The 18,702-nt window shown below is 40.4% G+C and overlaps 1 protein-coding gene across 4 annotated transcripts in view; it reads right to left on the bottom strand.

Annotated features, from left to right (window-relative positions):
- Nucleotides 1–18,702, bottom strand: part of LOC136012060 (transmembrane 4 L6 family member 1-like) — a 32,819-nt gene that overhangs the window by 1,103 nt on the left and 13,014 nt on the right. For 2 of the 4 annotated variants that reach the window (XM_065674821.1, XM_065674820.1), the window contains exons 2-7: nucleotides 14,219–14,377; nucleotides 13,900–14,022; nucleotides 6,052–6,160; nucleotides 2,059–2,148; nucleotides 1,821–1,969; nucleotides 148–328 (exon numbers count right to left, since the gene is read on the bottom strand). In XM_065674821.1, the coding sequence (XP_065530893.1) occupies nucleotides 148–328; nucleotides 1,821–1,969; nucleotides 2,059–2,148; nucleotides 6,052–6,129 (498 nt within the window). In that variant the 5' untranslated portion in view covers nucleotides 6,130–6,160; nucleotides 13,900–14,022; nucleotides 14,219–14,377. Of the gene's footprint in view, nucleotides 1–147; nucleotides 329–1,820; nucleotides 1,970–2,058; nucleotides 2,149–3,871; nucleotides 4,049–6,051; nucleotides 6,161–13,899; nucleotides 14,023–14,218; nucleotides 14,378–18,702 lie in introns of those variants that run through there. The other 2 variants (XM_065674822.1, XM_065674819.1) reach the window with 2 other exon arrangements.

Here is an 18,702-nt window from a genome sequence, read left to right as displayed (position 1 = left end):
GAACACCGCCAGGGATGGAGCATTCAGAACTTCCTTGGGCAACCCATTCCAGTACCTCACCACCCTTACAGTAAAGAACTTCCTCTTTATACCCAGACTTCCTCCTTATATCCAAAAAAAGTATGGTTATAACTACAAATGGCTTACCTCCTCATGACTGCAGCACAACCCACACAGTCCTCCAAGAATGCCGTTGATGATCTGTATGAAGCACAGAACGAACTCTATTCCTCCCAAGACAAGAAGGATGGAAAAGAGGGTGACATTCCACTGCACAATATTATGAGGTTCTTGACATTCTGACCACCTGTTATACTCAAGCAAGTACCTGTACAAAGCAATCAGAAACATATTAACAGAGTAGGATACTTACCATACCTGGAACAAATAATGTCTAGTCTGTAACTGCACTGAGGATACTCACTCTAAGTGGGAATAGAAAATGCAATGGTTTATTCCATGCAGAGTTTGCTCTGTTTAAGAGCATGTTGAACTATCAACCATACATTTTTGCTAAGTCTTAGTTTCTCAAAAGATTTTTTAAAAAAAGCAAACTAAGCTATAAAGGCAGAATCTTGTATTACTGATTAAAGTGAGACGCAAGCTCAAAGAAGCTGAAAGAACAAAGCTATTTCTCAGAACAGCCATAGAGCTTTTCAGGACTGGGCCTTTATTCTGAAGACAGCAATTACTGACCCAAATGGGTCACCTCCTCTCTTGTGCTGCTTTCCTTGGGCCCTCACATGCCTATGCTGGAAGAGCCAAACACAGAGCAAATTCAGAGTATTTCAGCTATTAGTTCGCATACATATCTTCAGAACATCAGCACTGATGAACCTTCAGCAAGGAGTTGACTCAGTTCTACTGTATTCAGTCATATGGGGGGAGAGCGAGCAATGGGGGAGGCGGAAGGGAATGGGGGAGGCGGAAGGGAATGGGGGAGGCGGAAGGGAATGGGGGAGGCGGAAGGGAATGGGGGAGGCGGAAGGGAATGGGGGAGGAGGATGAATGTCCCCTCCCGGAAGAGATGCAATTGAAACACAAAATTCAAGCTCTCTGCTGCAAAGTTACTTTATGTGGTTTCTTAGTACTCAAACTTTCCCTAGTCTGGCATCAGCCATAAACTGTCACTAGAAACAACCTCGAGGTTGCCAATCATACAGACACTGTAAAAGCATATCATGATCCAAACCAAATCCTCTTCCAGCCTATGGGACTTGTGGGGATTAATGGGGAATAGCATACAATTCAGCTTGGTTTGCTGGAGAACCCTAATTAGAGATAGTTAGGTGCTTCTGGCCCTCCCAGCCCTGTGGTGTACAAAGATTCTTATAAACCTTTTCTAGTTTCATTTACAAAGCTTCCATGCCATTGTCACGAATGAAGGTATTAGGCCAGTTTATAGCAACGCAGATCAACTTCAGAAGCAAGCCTCACAAAACAGTCTTACACAAATAATGAGACAATTTTCGTAACAACCGCTATTCATACTTTGTAAATCCCTCAAAGTCCTAAAACTTTATGTTGGTGATGTCCATGCATATGGACAGTATACAGTATATAGATATTATTACTTATACATATATGATCAGATTCCTTTTTGTAAGACAGAATTTATATTGCTTTGGTTTTAAACTTAAGCAGTGTGGGTAACTGATGCCATCAAGAACAAGTGAGCAAGTTCAAGTTCAAGTAAGCAAGAAGCATAAACTTACGAACAGATCTTGGTATATGGTTACTGGATATTGCTGAAAGGTACTGAAATACAGTCTATGTGTACACAGGGGAAGAATGAACGTCCTCATGAACAGCCAACTTACCCTCCAGAGGATTCAGTGAAAGGATAGATCCAGTTTCTTTCTAAGTGAGTAAAACAGTATGGTCCATGAGACAAGCCCAGCGCTGAAATGATTATACAGTATCCAGAACCAATGATCCCAATAAAGGCAGCCAGAACTGAGGACAGCATCTGCACAGCAAACACAGACATGAATTTTTGACACAGCCATCACCTTGCCTTTGAGATTATCTGGGACGGGAGTGTAAAGGCTCACTTACCGCACAGCTTTTCCCACAGTCCTCATGGCCAAAGCATCCACAGCAGTCATCATTGTGAAGCCCAATGAATACTGCAGCTGGAATAAGTACCTAGATGGGGAGCAGACACACCACACTTCTATTTTGTTGCACAGACAGGACAGATAAAACACAGTCCTCACACTAACTTCATTTATATTGTTCTTGGCAGGGGGCTGAGGCAGTCCATGTAAGTTATTCAGTTTCACTCCTATTTAACACAGCAGGCATCTTGCCTCTGATATCAATAACACCAACACCAAGATAGGTGTATTTCTATTTCTACTTTGTGTATACACAGCACTTAAGTGCATAAAGAGCCTGCTGTGGTACTGATGCAACTTAAAGTACTTCAGCTTTAAAAGTTTTTGTTCACACTAAAGGCTGTATCCGCCAAATAAAATGTTTTGCAAAAAAATGTATTCACTTTCTGTCAAATGAGGACTACGAGAGAAGTCTCCCATAATTATTTGTTAAAAAAACCCAACTATTACTGACATATTAGTCACTGAAGAGTTGTCATCATTGCCTGTGTGACAAACCAGTATGACTAGAGTAGAAAGTCTAGGAATATTTTGCCCAATTCAGGCAAACATCTCATTATAGACACCTTACTGCTTCTAGGTTTTCACAACCAGTTTCCAGTGACAGAAATGCAAAATAACAAAGCAAGAGCTACCTGTAAAAAACACAAATCACCCACACTCCAGAGCTTTTACCATAAAAATCAAGAAGGAGAGTTGATTAAACAGAGTATCCAACCCACCAACATCAAGACTTAATAATAGTTTGCACTTAAAAAGTTTCCACACCCAGGAGTACCTTGAAAAACCATAAAGAAAGAGCCAAGTGTTATCTGCAATCTGCACAGATTTACTCAACAAGACAGTAAAATAAAAATTACCCAGCTGAATAGTCACATACTCGCCAGCCCTTTCTCAAACCTATTGCTAAGCACCAATGCTGCACATCCAGAAGAGATTGTACAAGTGTGTTCCAGGAGCAGTTAACTGATTTCACTTGTATTATTCTGTGCGTAAAGCTTAGTCTTTGCAAATCCCAGCCTAGGTTCCAATGGGTCTGTAACACAGCTGTAAGCACCTCTCACAAGCTGGAGTGCCTTTTGCAATGGTTTTGAACCTGTGATTTCCACACATCTTCAGATCTGTAGCCTATTTCTAAGAGGACTTTTAAAAGCAAATTACAAAGGAGACCTGAAGTCAGGGAACTTAAATATGCTACAGTGTGGTCCATAAAATTATAAAAGATAGAAAATAATAGCTTCAGATTAACAATGTCCTATAATGAACAACCTCAATTCTTCATCCTTTGCTGTTACTGGAATGAAAAGCTTTAATTAACTGCCACTTGATTCCTCTGAATAAACAGGTAAGGCAGAGAAATAACTGTCAACATCTCATATAATAGAAATTAAGGAACTATTATCTAAATGCTAGTTATCTAGGGGTATACTGTTGAACTCCTTTTAAGTACGTAAAATGCAAGATTTAACCCTTTATGCAAACCATGACGTGCTCAGAGGCTTGGTTCCAGTTTTACATTTGTATTCTGCAACCTAGACTCTGATTTTCTCAGCTTTGAAGTGACATAATGTTGCAGATAAGATAACCAATAACAATTAATAATACCTATGTGGTAATATAGCTAATTTCTTTTGATACAACTTAAGAGACTCCTGCTGACAAGGTATTTGATCTATTTACTAGTGTAAATGTTAAAGAAATAGTAATATTGAGTAGCTCCAAAATAAACTTGAAAGCAGCTCATTACTTACCAAAAAGCCTCCACCTAGAATGCCATGAAGACACTCCACGTATTTTCCAAGATGATGCTCTGAAGCGTATCTTGTTTCTCCATTGGGAAAATAAAGTAAAATGTTGGCCACAATGCTGAGCAAGGCCAGGATGAGCAACTTATAGCCAATACATCTAGTACACCTTCCAAAACACATGTCCTAAGCTTTACAAATCCTTCCTTCACTAGTCCAATCCAATTTATCTCATACCTGTTCACACCTAAAAGAAGGTCAGCCTTTACTCTCACCTTCTTAAATACTCACGGTTACCTAGCTATGTGGATGACGTTTACACGTCTTCGTAACTACCATTCCCAATTGCAGAGTGAGGGAACAGGGACAGCAGAATGCCACCACCCTTTTTAAATGCAATAATTGTTGACAAACCAGATGCAATCAAAGAAATATTGGATACTAGGTAATTTCACTCTAATATGATGCTTGGAATGATCATCAGTGAACATGATTAGACATGAACAGCAGGCTTAAACCACAACACAAGTTCTGCTAGGAACAGAAGGAAAAAGGTTTTGTTTTCTTTGTTAGAACCACCTTTGACTTTTAGGTTTATAGACTGATTCAGAACAACCTGAAGCCAAGGAATGACTTGGCTGACTTCAACAGTACTGAGTCAGAGTTTTGGGTATAAACAGAATAAGGTCTACAGCAATGAGGAGTATGTAGAGCAACCTCTCACTTTGCTATCCTGTGGATGGAGTAAGAGCAAACCTCACCAGGAGGCTGGCAAACAAATAAAATGGACAGGTAGGCTTCTAAGGAGTGTCCTTGGTTCTTGCCATTATATGACAACCTGAATTTATATTAACAGCCATTTGTTATAGCTAAACCAAGCAAACACTGATGAAAAGTACTGCTTAGAAAAAAAATTATAAAATACATTCCTTGCACTGAAATTTCATGTATACAAACACAAGAAAACATCACAGGTTTCCAAACTGTGTTAACATGTACCAGTAACATTAATTTTCATAGTAAATGCAGCTATGAAGAGACCTGGAAAAATAAAGATCTAGCCTGCTCTCTTTTCCTTCATGCAAATTTTGTTTAAAATATCCTAAAGCTTTCTCCTTCACGTATACACAGCTCAACACAGCGGCATGAGCTGCCCACTACTATAACATGACAGAAAATAACTAAGAAGTGCACAGGCAGAGGCTGGTGCTGGGAGGGGCTGCTGCTGCCACCATGACAATACAATGTAATGCTCATTGCAAAAATATTAGATAGACAAACCAAGTTTGGGAATGTCCAGGATATTAGAAGACTATACTTGGATTTTTTACAATTATCTAGGGAGGAAAACTACTCATTCACTCCTGCTGATTGTTTTGGGGGGATGGCCTATTATTTTTTTAATGGCTAAATAACACTGTAAACAGAAGTCCAAACCAAATTCACAGTATTCTTGCAAGTGAGGTGAGCAAGACTTAAGCTGAGAGAGAACATGCAAAAAGAAGACGAGGGGGTGGGAGGAAGAGAGCAGTCTTGTGCAGATGTGGTTTTGTGATGTAACTTCTCCGGGTATTGTAGCTGTTGACCTTGGAGACTTCCTTCATTATGAGAAATATCCTCCAATTGTAGAAACACAGGCTTACCATTATTGTCCACTTCACCTCTGATGACTAAACAAGCATAAATATCACCCTGCGAGTTTCCTCTGCAGAAGGAGATGGCTGCTCAACTGAAAATTCCCTTTATTGTGTTATGCCAAAAAAACTAAACCTGCAAAACACCACCCAACACCCTCCCCCGCCATCCCAGCCACCACGCCATACATATGGCCTCTGGAAAGTAGACCTGAAATATGTTCTAGATATAATCTGTGTAATTGTTTTCTAAACACTTGACCTGAAACAAAATTTCACAAAATCAAAAACTTTCTATATTTATTACCAAGCACATGGTGCACTGCATGGGCATTGCAGTCTGTGGTTGTTACCAAACCTCCTCTCACTCCCAACAATACAATAGTTCAGAGCACTCTCCTGTATAAGCGTATAGATTACAAAAGTCTTGAGCAAGCTTGTTTACTTCTTATGCTTGTTTGCTTCATAAGTCCTAGTTTTACTGCTCAAAGTGAGCAGCAGTGGATTTCTGGAATGCATTTGGGCAAGTCAAGTTTTAAATGATTAACTGACCTGCACACAAGCAGTAGCCAAACATGAGCTTCTGATCAACCCCAGGAACAGCAGGGCCCAAACTGCACCTTGTGACATGCTCCAGCACCATGAGATGGCAGAGTTTACACTAGTGTGAACAAAACCAGAATGGGGTTTTGAGTCTTTTATACAAGAACCACAGTGTTTGCACTAGAAAGGCAAGATAACAATCTACTCAGGTGCTTCCTCACAGGAAACTCCACTATTTCTCTCTCTCACAGGACTATTCCTGGAGCTCTGATGCCTGTCTTGGACAGAGAACACTTATTAGAAGGCAGTTCATCAACCAGTATTACTGGAGACAATAAAAGTCTAATTCTAGGCTAAAGCCTAAGCTTAGATTGTAGGTCTAGTCTTCAGCTCTGGCCAAGAAGAAAGTACTGCATTATGGCTCAAGAACGAGAAGACAATCAAAAGGGCAGTGAAGAAATTTTGACAGCACTCTAAGGTCCAGCAGCAATTTTGAAAGACTTTCATATCCTTTCCTGGCAAAAGGGGGCTAGTTTATAAACAATTACAGCAACTGGCTTGTACCCCCAAATCAGCAATTCTGCAGGATAAAGTCTGTCAGCAAAATAGTGGGGCTGGACACTGACCTTTCATGCCAGGGAAGCAGCTAAAATTAGATGCCTTGTCCAATTTACGGAGGTATCTAATACTAAGGCTAATTTCACACGGGGTCCAAGAATCCAGCAGCTCCTCCATAAAACAAAAAACCCCACCTCAACAGTCATCATTATTTGTTTCTTCTGTTGCAACAGGGGGACAGAAACCTTCTTCCACCAAATAAAGATGTTAGAAAGAGACTAGTGTTTCCTGATGCCAAACAATGGGAAACCTCACAAGTAGAAGAGCTCTCTACATTCAAGCTCTGAAAAGCTGAGTGTTCTCCGGCTTTCCGTATCTGCTCCTCAGCCAGCATGACAGGAGTAACAAAAATTACTTTCTCAAGCTCAGCTGCATATTGGAAACTCTTGCTATATTTTTGGACAAGTACTAAATTTACCTAACTGTAAAGAGAAGCAATTTATCAAAGACTGTCAAAGTTAACACAACTTGCAAAGTTACTAAATACTTGCAGAGGGGGAGGAAAAACCCCAAACCCACAGAATTTTATCAAGAAATAGAAAACTATCAAGTATTGCATTTCTCCTACAAAAGCAAATTACTTCAATCACAACCACATCTAGCACCTGCGCCCTAAGGCAGCTTTCCAAAGTGATTTATCATAATCAACAGAAGAAACTGTGTTGCAGCAGCAAAGAAAAGTGCCACACAAAAAAGGAGATTCTGGACTACGCTGATGTTTCAGTGCCCATGTTAATCCTAGAAACACCCATATTTCTCTACTAAACAGGAAATCAAGGAGGACAGGGGGAAGGATATTTGCAAAATAAATATGGAAGCGGTCAGACCAACCCAGACTCACTGCACCAGAGTCAGCATGCTGTCAAGAGCAAGGTCACACAGACAGGTCTGCTTCCCTGACTGGACACTGGGCATGCTACTGTGTTGAACTTGTTGCACGTGTATGCTGTAAGACTCTCATGCTCCAAGGATGCCACAGAACCCTCTTTCCTTAGCTCTCCAACACATGACCAGGACAGTCTGGCTGCTATTCCCTCCATGGAAATGAGTTTTATAGCTCACCTCTCCCAAATCCCCAGAGTTAATCTTGCTAATCTTTTATAAACTGAATCTTGCCTTTTTTTTTTTCTTGTCTATTTTAGCACCTAAACAGGTTCTCATTTCTTATAACCAGACAAAGGATAAAACATTTGCAACAACTGTTTCTGCCATCAGTGTTTTCCTAGCAAATATAAGCAATCTCCTGATTTAAAGATGTCAGAAAGATGCAAAGAAAGATGTCACTCTACTGAAAAACACGTGTTTCTTCCCAGTAGTTTCTTCTAATGCTCCAAATGGTCAACCCTTACTGCTTTATGCTGCCTTACAGCCACGCCTAGACATGGATGGCTAAAAGACACAACAGTGATCAACAGATGCAGCTTAAACACACACATGACAAATGCCTTCCAGTTACCTTGAAAACAATCTAAAGGAAAAAAAAAAAACCACCAAAAAAACCCCAAACCGACAACAAAAAAAAACAACCAACCAAAAAATCCCCACAAAAACTATCCTCCCCCCCCCCCCAAAAAAAAAAACCACACCCAAAAACCCCCAACCCAAACCAAAAAGCCTTGAAGCAAATAATTTTTGACATTATGGAAACTGGTCAGATGTGAATCAAGGGGCTTTGACTAATATCACTGCAATTTGGACACACTACGCTACGACTTCTACCAGAGAGTTTCTCATTATAACTTTTCTTGCAAAACTTCTGGTCCCACCCACCACTGCAAAAAGGTTAATGTCAGGGAAGTATCCCTTGAGGAAGCACTGGCAGGGTGTGGTAACTGCATGACATGTGTAGATGAGACATGGCCTAGAAATAATAGCACAGGCTGCACAGATGCATTTGAAAAGCCTGGGCAACACAACCCGTGTGTATTGACACATATTAAGAATTCACACTTGTATTTCCTCAAAAGCTATTCTCATCTGTTCTTTGCTTACTGCTTAGTAAGTTACTGCTCACAGAGGCAAATACTAGCTCAGACAACTGCTGGGAATATGACGAATACACAGCTAAAGTAAGGGAAGCCTCTTTGCCAGCTATTCAGACAGGAACACCCATGACTTCCCTTTAATCAAATACAGAAACACCCATCCATGCTACCATCCATTTCTTGATGTCCAAGTGATGCATTGCTCATGTTTTCCAGCCACTGTCCACAAAAACATTATGATGTAGCTATAATTGCCCTCAGGCATATCACCTCATGCGTGCATGCCAATCACCAAACTCTGCCTGGACAGTTATGAAAAGAAACTGCTCCCCTGAAGTCCTTGATGTCTATGGTCTCCTGTCCACAGCCAGAAGAAAGTTTCCGGATTAACTTTATTAATTACATGACAGCTCCTCAGATGAACTAATGAGCTGCTTCTGAGGAGGAGAAATCACCTGCTGCCATGAGACATATCACTGAACATAAATGCAATCACTTCGTATACAGCTGTAACACACATGCAGATGCTCACTTGCTATCTCAGAGGTAATTTCAGAAAGAAAACTGGCCTGAACTGCAGAACAAGTCAGCTTGAAGTGAGTGCTCACACTTTTATGCAACACCACACATTGACACATACAGAGAAGAAAACTTAGTAGTAGTAATGCTGACCTAAGGAGGAGCACGCAACGATGCAACAAAAGCAGTTCTGACACTTAACCAACCAGCTTGGAGATTCAAAAGCTTATAATCAGGGCAGAGCTACCACTAAATGACTGTACAGAAATACCTCTCTCAAAAGAGGAACCCATAAACCTTACTTAAGAACAATTACTACTGACCCTAGACTTGCAATGCTACTGTAACATCACTCCACAAACAAATAAACCACTTCAAAAAACTGTTTTCTGGTGACATATAAAAAACATGATGTAGCCTGCATTCATTACTTCTTACAACAATGTCGTTATGATAAAAAGTAGGACACAAAACAAATTCTGCTTCTATTTCTACCTCAGCCTGTGGGTGAAGCCTTGGCCATGCAAAATGGCCAGTAAAAAGTTTGTTTCCCTTGGACCGCAGTATTTACACACAGGTTTGAATTCTGTATTTCTAGCCTATCCCTAAAATCGTGACATTCTTGCAAAAGTTAAACAAGCATGAAGCATTATCATCACGGTACTATAAGTATACTCTGTTCTATACTGTATGTAATGGCTGTATGGATTCAGATATATGGATTAGCTTAGCACATATATATCTCTGCATAGCACAGCATGAAGAACACACTGTCTTCAAGCTTGAAGTGAGCCCTTTTTGTGACTCCCCTCTCCTGCAGCAATATGAATAAAACAGACGTCCAGTAAGATAGCAAATTCTGACATTCAATTCCATTTCAGAGAACATGTAACAAAGCAATCACAATTGTCTTTGGGTTTTGTGGTGCAGAAGTCAATCATTTAGCACTTTCGTGTTTCTTATATGGTGATCCCGTGAGTAGTTTTCTACTTATCTCTAATCAAGCAAAAAAGATTACCTGTATCATACTATATGTATTAAATATATAGACTCAAAAAAAAGGAAAGAAGAAAGAAAACAATTTTATTGCCCATTTTGTTTCATTGGCATATGCTTGATGCACTGTTCATGCAGTCTTGTCTCTGGAATTAGCCATTAGTAAATTCATGTCAGTTAAATTAAGAATATTCTTGCTGATTGATCCTACAACTACTGCTTGGCTAGGAACAGTCTATGTATTGACTCCATGGCAGTAAAGTACGAAATTTAGTGTTTAAAATTAGCATGTCTTTCATGTTATCATGACTGATATAGCAGCATGCTGTATTTGCTTATAAATATTTCAGCATCAGTACTAATTGGATCACATAGATCACAATCAGAAGAGCAAATTAGACATGACCACAGACTCTTGAAAGGTGATTTCCTAAACTGCACTCCCACCCTTCATCATTTAAATTGGAACTCTGAAGTTCATTTAAAAACACACACTCAGCACACTGAATATTGCTTTAAATGAATATTGCTTTAAATGGCCGTCAAACATACAGCCAACTATTTCAAGGTCATGTTCCTTCACCATCAAGACCTCAAAAATGCTGTACAAGTGTAACACACATTTTTAATAGCAGGAATGTTAATTAAAAAGAAGAAAAATAATCAAAACTACAGTTAAGGAATAGGTCTGACTGCAAAAGATCCCCTCTAATCTGAGCAACATTTGATGGAGAAAAGCAGAAGAAAATCGTATTTAACATTGATTATGTTTTAATGTTTTAGCCTTTTTATTTTTTTTTTTAAGGAAACATACTGGAATAATACAACTGAGACTGTATTCTGTGTAAATACACAAAATACCTGTCTGCCATATAGTGCCCCTACTGCACGCAGTACTTTGCTGCAGCTGCTGCTTTCACAAGGTCCTTCTAATTCACATCTGCGGTGCCACTGTAATGAATTGCAATTTGGTTTGGAGGGCGGGGAGAGGTTAAGTTTCTGAATTAGGAGGTTTATATTCCTTTGAACTATAATTACAGTGAAAAGTATACATGCCACTAGTGCACCTAAACTTGGAAGTTAATGCTGCAGAATTACACACACGTTCATTCCAGAGTAGTATTCCATTGCACAGCCACCTCCTCAGGTGTCAGATCCTGCCCACAGGACTTTCTGTAAGTACATGGAAGGCAGAAAACCCCAAGATTTCCACCAACTCCCTCTAGCGATAATCAGGCTATGACCAAACAGGCTCTGTTGTGTCCACTCATGGGCTACTGGCTCCAGACAACTCTGTCTCTCAAGTCTTCTACAACAGCTCAAGAAATACCACCTTCAGGTTACAGACACCACCGGCCTTCTGCATAAAACAGCAAAGTTCACCAACACCCACTGATGGCACAGGAGTCATGCACAATGCATGCTGCAGTAACAGGAACTGAACTAAGGCATCACAAACACAGTCAAATCCTGAAGGATTCAGTAGGACTGGATTAGGTTCAGGTGACACTTTCTTGCAGAGGAAATTGCACCCATGTCAAGAATAGTGATTGCCTGTCAGGCAGAACACCTTGGGGGTTTTTGTGTTACTCTCCGTCAACTCCCAAGATTTTGATCAATTACACTCTATCCTAAATTGAAGACTCTACCTAACTGAAGACATAGGGCTTACTAATTGAGCATTACTCAGGGGCATAACAAAGGCTGACAGAAAATACAGATATGTCCTTTGGAACCATTACAATTATAAAGCCTTTACACAGTTCTTCGTATGCAGACTTTGTACGTGGGTTGCTGATTAATCCAGCCTATGATTAATCCACAATGAATATAAAAAGACTATCACAACAGGAATGAATGAGTTTCCATGCCATCTCATAGTAAATTTATTTCAGATTATGCACTAAGCAAGCAAATTACTCCTTTATTAACAGGCCTGAGAACAGCAGGCAAATACAGCAGAACAGCACCGCCCACCACTTCTCTACTACGTACGTATAATGCTGAAAAGTGCCATTTACATGGTCCTCACAGTCACTTCTGCTACTGTGTCTGTGCTATGACTGGGAACTCCACACCTAACCACTTACTTTTCAAGCATTAAATTGAGATTGTACCTCTTCTGGAAGAGTTCAAACAAAGCCAGACTGCAGCTAAGGCTTGTTGAGGATTAGAATCACAGAATAGTTAGGGTTGGAAAGGACCTTAAGATCATCTAGTTCCAACCCCTCTGCCATGGGCAGGGACACCTCACATTAAACCATGTCACCCAAGGCTCTGTCTAACCTGGCCTTGAACATCACCAGGGATGAAGTATTCACAGCTTCCTTGGGCAACTCATTCCAGCGCCTCACCACCCTCACATTAAACTCCAACATGTTTGGTAGTACCTTTAAAAAGATTAAGCAAAGTTCTGCAATGAGGTAGAGTGTATGTGATACAACAAATCTCAGAAAACATCTTCCGATACTCCATAGGAAAACTGCTGTCTTGCACATAAGCTGCCTCTGTAGACATAATTTTGCATTCAATTTCAGAGGCCTTATTTTTTTCTTGTAGATGTTTAATACAGACATCTTGATGCTAAGAAAGTCAAGGGTTTGTCAATAACAGGAAATAGAGGCTGAAGAAGCAAAAATTTGTTTGCATGTCCTGTATTGTCCTATTCTTGAGCCTCCATGTTCTTATGAAAACACATCTCTATAGACTCTACAGGAAAGGCAAGTGCTCATGAATAACACAAGAAGAAAAAGGGTGTTCCTGGAGCCCTTAAGAGTACCACAAAGGGAAGGAAACAGGAGGAGGATTACTGTAGTGAATAAAACAGATGTACAAAAAGCAGACTAAGCTTAATCCAAGTCTTCACCACATCTGCTTTGGCTATGCTTTTCTTAAACTGTTTGCAAGCCTGTGTTAGCTCTCTTCCATCAGCAGGGACTACCAATACACATGCTAAACTAAAAAAGATGTGTGACGTTTAAGGAAAGCACAAAACCAGTGACAGAAGTGGTTACAGACTCCACCTGGCAGTCTAAGGAACGAATACAGTTCTTCAGCCAGCTCTGGCTCATCATCCTCTCATCCCTCTCACACTTTCTATTTGCCACCAACAACATTCCACAGCAGTAACCAAACAGGATAAAAACATGCACAGATCACTAAAAAGGGCCTTTCTCCTCAAATTCCCCTCTGGGAGAGCACGATTCTTAGAGTTCTGAATGTGAAATTTGCTTTCACAGGTATTTTAAAGCTTTTTTTGTAGTATTTGCCAATTACACTGATCAACACAAAAACGCTGTCCTTGTTTCAGCTGGGATAAAGTTAATTTTCTTCCTCATAGCTGGTAGAGTGTTGTGGTTTGGGTTTAGGATGAGAATGATGTTGATAACACCTACGTTTTAGTTGTTGCTGATCTCTCTCTCTCTCTGCATTACGTTTACAAAGAGCAATAAGAAAAGTTATCACCACTGATTAGACATGAGAGTTCTACACGTACAGGTTACCGAGTACATAGCTGTCAGTGATGCAACCTTGCACTGCTAAAGGAGTCACTTTCCCTAGCGAGGAGTCACAGTATTTTAGAAGTCATGGAAGACATATCTTTCTTTGCCTTAAAGAAAAAAAGCTCAACCATGGCCACAGCACCCCAAATGTAACCTCACCAACAGTGTATCTGAATAGTTCTGCACAGACCCGAGGCTGACCTGCTGAAGCTAGTGAAGGTGTGTAACAATCTCACCTCCTGGATGTGGCCAAAACACGTCAGTCAGTCCTTTCCTGGAAACTCACATCTGCTGTGCAGAATGAGAATACAGGCAGTTGAGGCTGGAATTCCACCCCTGTTCTCCTTGCACAAAGAAGTCTGTGTAAAAAAAAAAAAAAGTGTGTTCCTCTGGTTAGACAGAGCTTAACAAGAACAGGAAATATGTATTAAAAAGAAAAATCTAAAAATTAACTAATCTGTCCTGTAAGATGAGTTCAGTTTGGACTCTCTGATCACCTTCTCAAAGAGTCTCCACACATACTAGAATGTGTTAAATTAGGAAATATTTTCTCACTTGCAGCATAAATCCTCAGCCACCTGGAACCAGTCCTGTGCTGAAGACCATGCAGGTGCATTTGAAAGAAGACCAGGCATTGCCTAGAGAATCCACCACAGTGAAGTAAACTGTCACTTCTGACGGCAAGTCATTTTCAGAACTAAATTTCTTTCTGCTCTGAAATTCAGAAAATAATAAAGTTTAGCACACACAAAAATTCTGGCTCAGTTAAAAACAAACCACTGTATACCTACAAGACATAACTCACCCCATCTTGTGGGCTGTCCTACTGGAACCAAAAGATATATTCATACAGACAAATGAAAAAAAAAAAAAAATGATCCTAATTCATACTTGCTTTATTAAAGCAACGGGCTGGATTAGTCCAGACTCCACATACTAGGACAGAACTTGGAAAAAAAAATAAAAGTATGGAGAGCAACTCCAAACCGGTAGTACGAACCATAATCTGAAACAAATGTGACGCACCAAGTTTCAGATGGACACTGTGAAATGACAGATGTTATCATACGAAAGACAAAGTAGTGGATGGAGCCAAAGTCCTCTTATAGCTACGTAATTCCTATATCAATAAGGCATTTCAACTTCATAACTAATATTTGGTTAAGTTCAAACACAATCCTGCCAATAAATTAAACGCATGTACCTAAAGTACACAAAACCAGACTAACACAGCCTGGTACTTACACATATGGGAATTCTTACCTGTGCATAAGTAACAGCTGTGCTCATAGGACTTTCTTCATTTTCCTTCAGTAAGGCTGCCATTGTACAAAACATGAAGATGACTCCTAGCTACAAGATCTTGCTAAGCACAGATCTCACCGAATATGACCGAAGTGCAAATGCCATCAACCTCCAATATTTAATTTCTGCCCTTCAAACACACTAATGAAACAAAATCATTAAACAGAAAGAACAGTGCTGGCTGGTAGAGAAGCAGAGCCATGTGGAGTGTGTTTGGAAAGTTTTATTGCTGCTTCATTCACCTGTTCTGTGTTCACCTTCCACTTTCTGCTCCACACACGTAGATGCACATCCTGCCACGCTGAACTCTCAGTTAGGGGCACAAATCTGGGGCCTGAACATGTGTCACAGAAAGCAGCAGAACTCTTAGGAGAGCTGCAGTCATCTTTGACCGAAGGTAGGCAGAGGGGAAAGAAAAGGACCTCTGGGAAGGATACTCCTCAACTATTTACTGCTCCTGAATGACAGGAATCAGTACTGAAGAAGCCAGTTGTCATGAGGCACAGACACCTGCAGACATACAAAGACCTAGTAACTGGAGCATACCATAATGTCTGTATGGCTCTCCTGTCATGCAGATTGAGACTTACAGTTTCAGGTAAATTTTCCTCTTTTGTTCCCTGACTATCCAAGCAAAATTCTTAGTGTTTTTCTTAGGCAAGAGGAATATATCATGTAGTCATTGAGGAGTAACTTTTGAAATTGAACATCTTAACCCAATTTTAAACAAAATGCTTTAAGACATCAGTACACCTCTTTCATTGTTATACTTTAAAACCTGCAGACTAATTGTTTCTAATAAGTCTTTACTGCAAATTATCAATTGCTATTTGCTCTTTTTCTGCTGCCTTTCATTTTTTAAGTAGTACAACAGCATAAATGGACTAAGATTACAAAAACAAGCTAGGTACCAGAGCTTTGTTGGGGTCAGCACAGACTGAGAATGCAGCAGTGAAGCCAAATTACATGGCCTCAGTCAGTCCATGGAGAGACTCAGCCGTATTGTGACCCACGACTGAAATCAACAACAAAAGTACAATTGCATTATATTTGCCACACATTTGAAAACATCCAATATTGCTACATAATAAAGAGCACTGTGTCCAGACATTATTCAAGTAACTTATTAAAGTTATTAATTTAATCATATTGTTCACAACACTGTAGTTAGCAATGAGGAATTCTGAAGTGGTGTAAGGTTGTTATTAAAGATCAGTTAAACTATAGAATGGTTAGCTGGAAAGGACCTTAAGATCATCAAGTTCCAGCCCCCCTACAATGGGAGGGGACACCTCACTCTAGACCATGTCACTCACAGCTCTGTCCAACCTGACCTCGAACACTGCCAGGGATAGAGCATTCCCAGCTTCCTTGGGCAACCTGTTCCAGTGCCTCACCACCCTCACAATAAAAAATTTCTTCCTTACATCTAACCTGAACCTCCCCTTTGAGTTTAAACCCATTACCCCTTCTGGAGATTTTCTTCAAAGTTTATATTGTAGCCTGCAAAACACAGTATTTTCAACATAAAATTGAAATAATAACAATTTCATACTAAGAACCTCTCACAAATAAAACCCCATTTTATTTAGTAGTAGAAAACTGCTGTAGAGTTCAGTAGACCAGGCTTCAACAAAGACTTTCTTTGAACTGCAGATGGTTGCAAATTTCTACTTCACTTCACAGATTAATTCTTCTGGTTCTGAATCATACTTTCAGAGTTGGCCAGACTTGAAAAACCAACATAGGCCTCTCAGATCTTTTACTGGATACAAAAGCCACACCTTAAACACTACAAGTCTCCAAAATGGTTTGGGTCAAACCTGTGATTCCCTCTCCACTTAGAGGTATTTCCCAAACATTCACATACCACAGGGAGAAAAAAAGATTCCCCAACACCACCCCCCACCCCCCTTCTTTAAACAACAACAGAAAGATCGTTATTAGAAATTTATATTAAAGCCAGCACAGAGCGAAAGTATTTCTTCACAACACAAACACATGACGTTCCAACAGCAAGGTAGTGGCTTTCCCCACTTCTTCAGGAAACAAGCATTGTAAGTTAGCATTATTCTGCAGCAGCAGTCCAATCTGCTGTCCAATCCAGTGTAAGAAAGTGCTAATATTCTCATTATTGCTACATGGGAAGAAATCTTGAGCCTTCACAAAACAGACTTCAACTACAGATCAGTTACAGATAGGTGTTTTTCATAATGCATTTGAAGGTTACTTGGTGCAGTCAGGGTCAGATTGTAGCCTTTATTTTTGCCTAGTATTCTCCATACCTGAAAAAGCTCAGAACCCTTCTGCAGCAGAGGTGTTCCAGTCAAAATGGTTTGTGAGAAACACATAAAATCATGAAAACCCCTGTCTTTTACCTTCAGCACAGGATCTGTAAACCACCTGCAAAGAATAAAAGCCTAGACCACAAGTCTACTTGCTCATAAGAGAACATCAGTAGAACTAAGATACTTTCTAAATCCTGCCAAATATGCACGCACCTAAACTTCTGCTTTGTCAGACAACTAGTACCATAGTTCTACTGGCCAGGATACAGGTCCACGCAATAGGTGCTGCTCTGCCACAGCCTTGTGTCTCTTGAACCCTCTAGTTACTCAAAGTTGCACGTATGCCAGGGCAGCGGCACTCCCAGCAAGACCAGCCCACTGATAAGGAGTTCCATGTTGAGTAAGAGATGTGGTTTAAAATGTCCTCAGGCTGAGAAGGCTTGTGACTTTCCTCGTTGGAAAGGCATTTTAATGATCTGCTCTCAAGAACTGGATACCCCAACTTCTTCTATGGCTCTGCTCTAAAAGCAGTAATGCTTGTTCCACTTTTAAAACTGATTCTGCACATGGATTTGCCACAACCTCAAAAATTCCCTCTTTCTATTGACAGGATCAAGGCACTACCCACTCCTCCTGGCCAACAATATATTCCATCAGTCAGCTCACAGCCACCTGCTATTGCAAAACCCATCCCTATGGGAGGAATTTCCTTTCCCTCTGCTTCAAGGCAGCACTGGCTCCAACGCAGCTATCCCAAAACCTGTTGGAAGTCAGCGCCAGGTCTGAGGCACCTTTGCAGGTCTAGACATTGACCATGGCAAGACCGATCAAGCACTTCCCATTCCTCTTTCAGCATACATCATCCTGGCAAGACACACTCTGGCTCTACGGAGCACATATACAAATGTACCCAATGTTTCAGATGCCAGACACACACACCTGCTGAGCATTAGAGCAAATACCTCCTTTAATACTGAGCTAACCCAAATTATCTTGCTAAGTCTAGTCTATAAAAATCTTGTAAAGTTTTATGTCTACTTCCAAAGCTACTATGTATCTGGATGTTTTGGTTTCGGTATTACTCAGCACATTGATTTTCCTGCTTTGAAAATAGGAAATTCGCTAGCCCGACAGGTAGCCCATGAGTCCTAAGAATCTGTCCTGTGTTGCTCAACTTGGACACAACTCACACTAATGTAATTTAAAAGTTTCCTCGGGTAAAGGCTAGAGGCACGGGTGTGCACACAGCCAGGTATTTCAAAACAGTCTCTGTGAGCCATGCTGTGGACTTCTGTTTCTTTCTAAAAATATTTCTCAATAGGCAATGGGTGTGCCACTCAACGGATGACTAATAACTTTTTCCTGTAAGCCCTGGATTAGAAGGAATGCTTGCTCTTGGGAGTAAGAAGCATTATGGCATTGCAGGATAGTGTGCCTAACAGATGA

The sequence above is a fragment of the Lathamus discolor genome, chromosome 3 (assembly GCF_037157495.1).
Source record: "Lathamus discolor isolate bLatDis1 chromosome 3, bLatDis1.hap1, whole genome shotgun sequence".
NCBI lineage: Eukaryota > Metazoa > Chordata > Aves > Psittaciformes > Psittacidae > Lathamus > Lathamus discolor.
The sequence above is the reverse complement of the archived record's forward strand: the minus strand, read 5'-3'. Positions and strand labels throughout refer to the sequence as shown.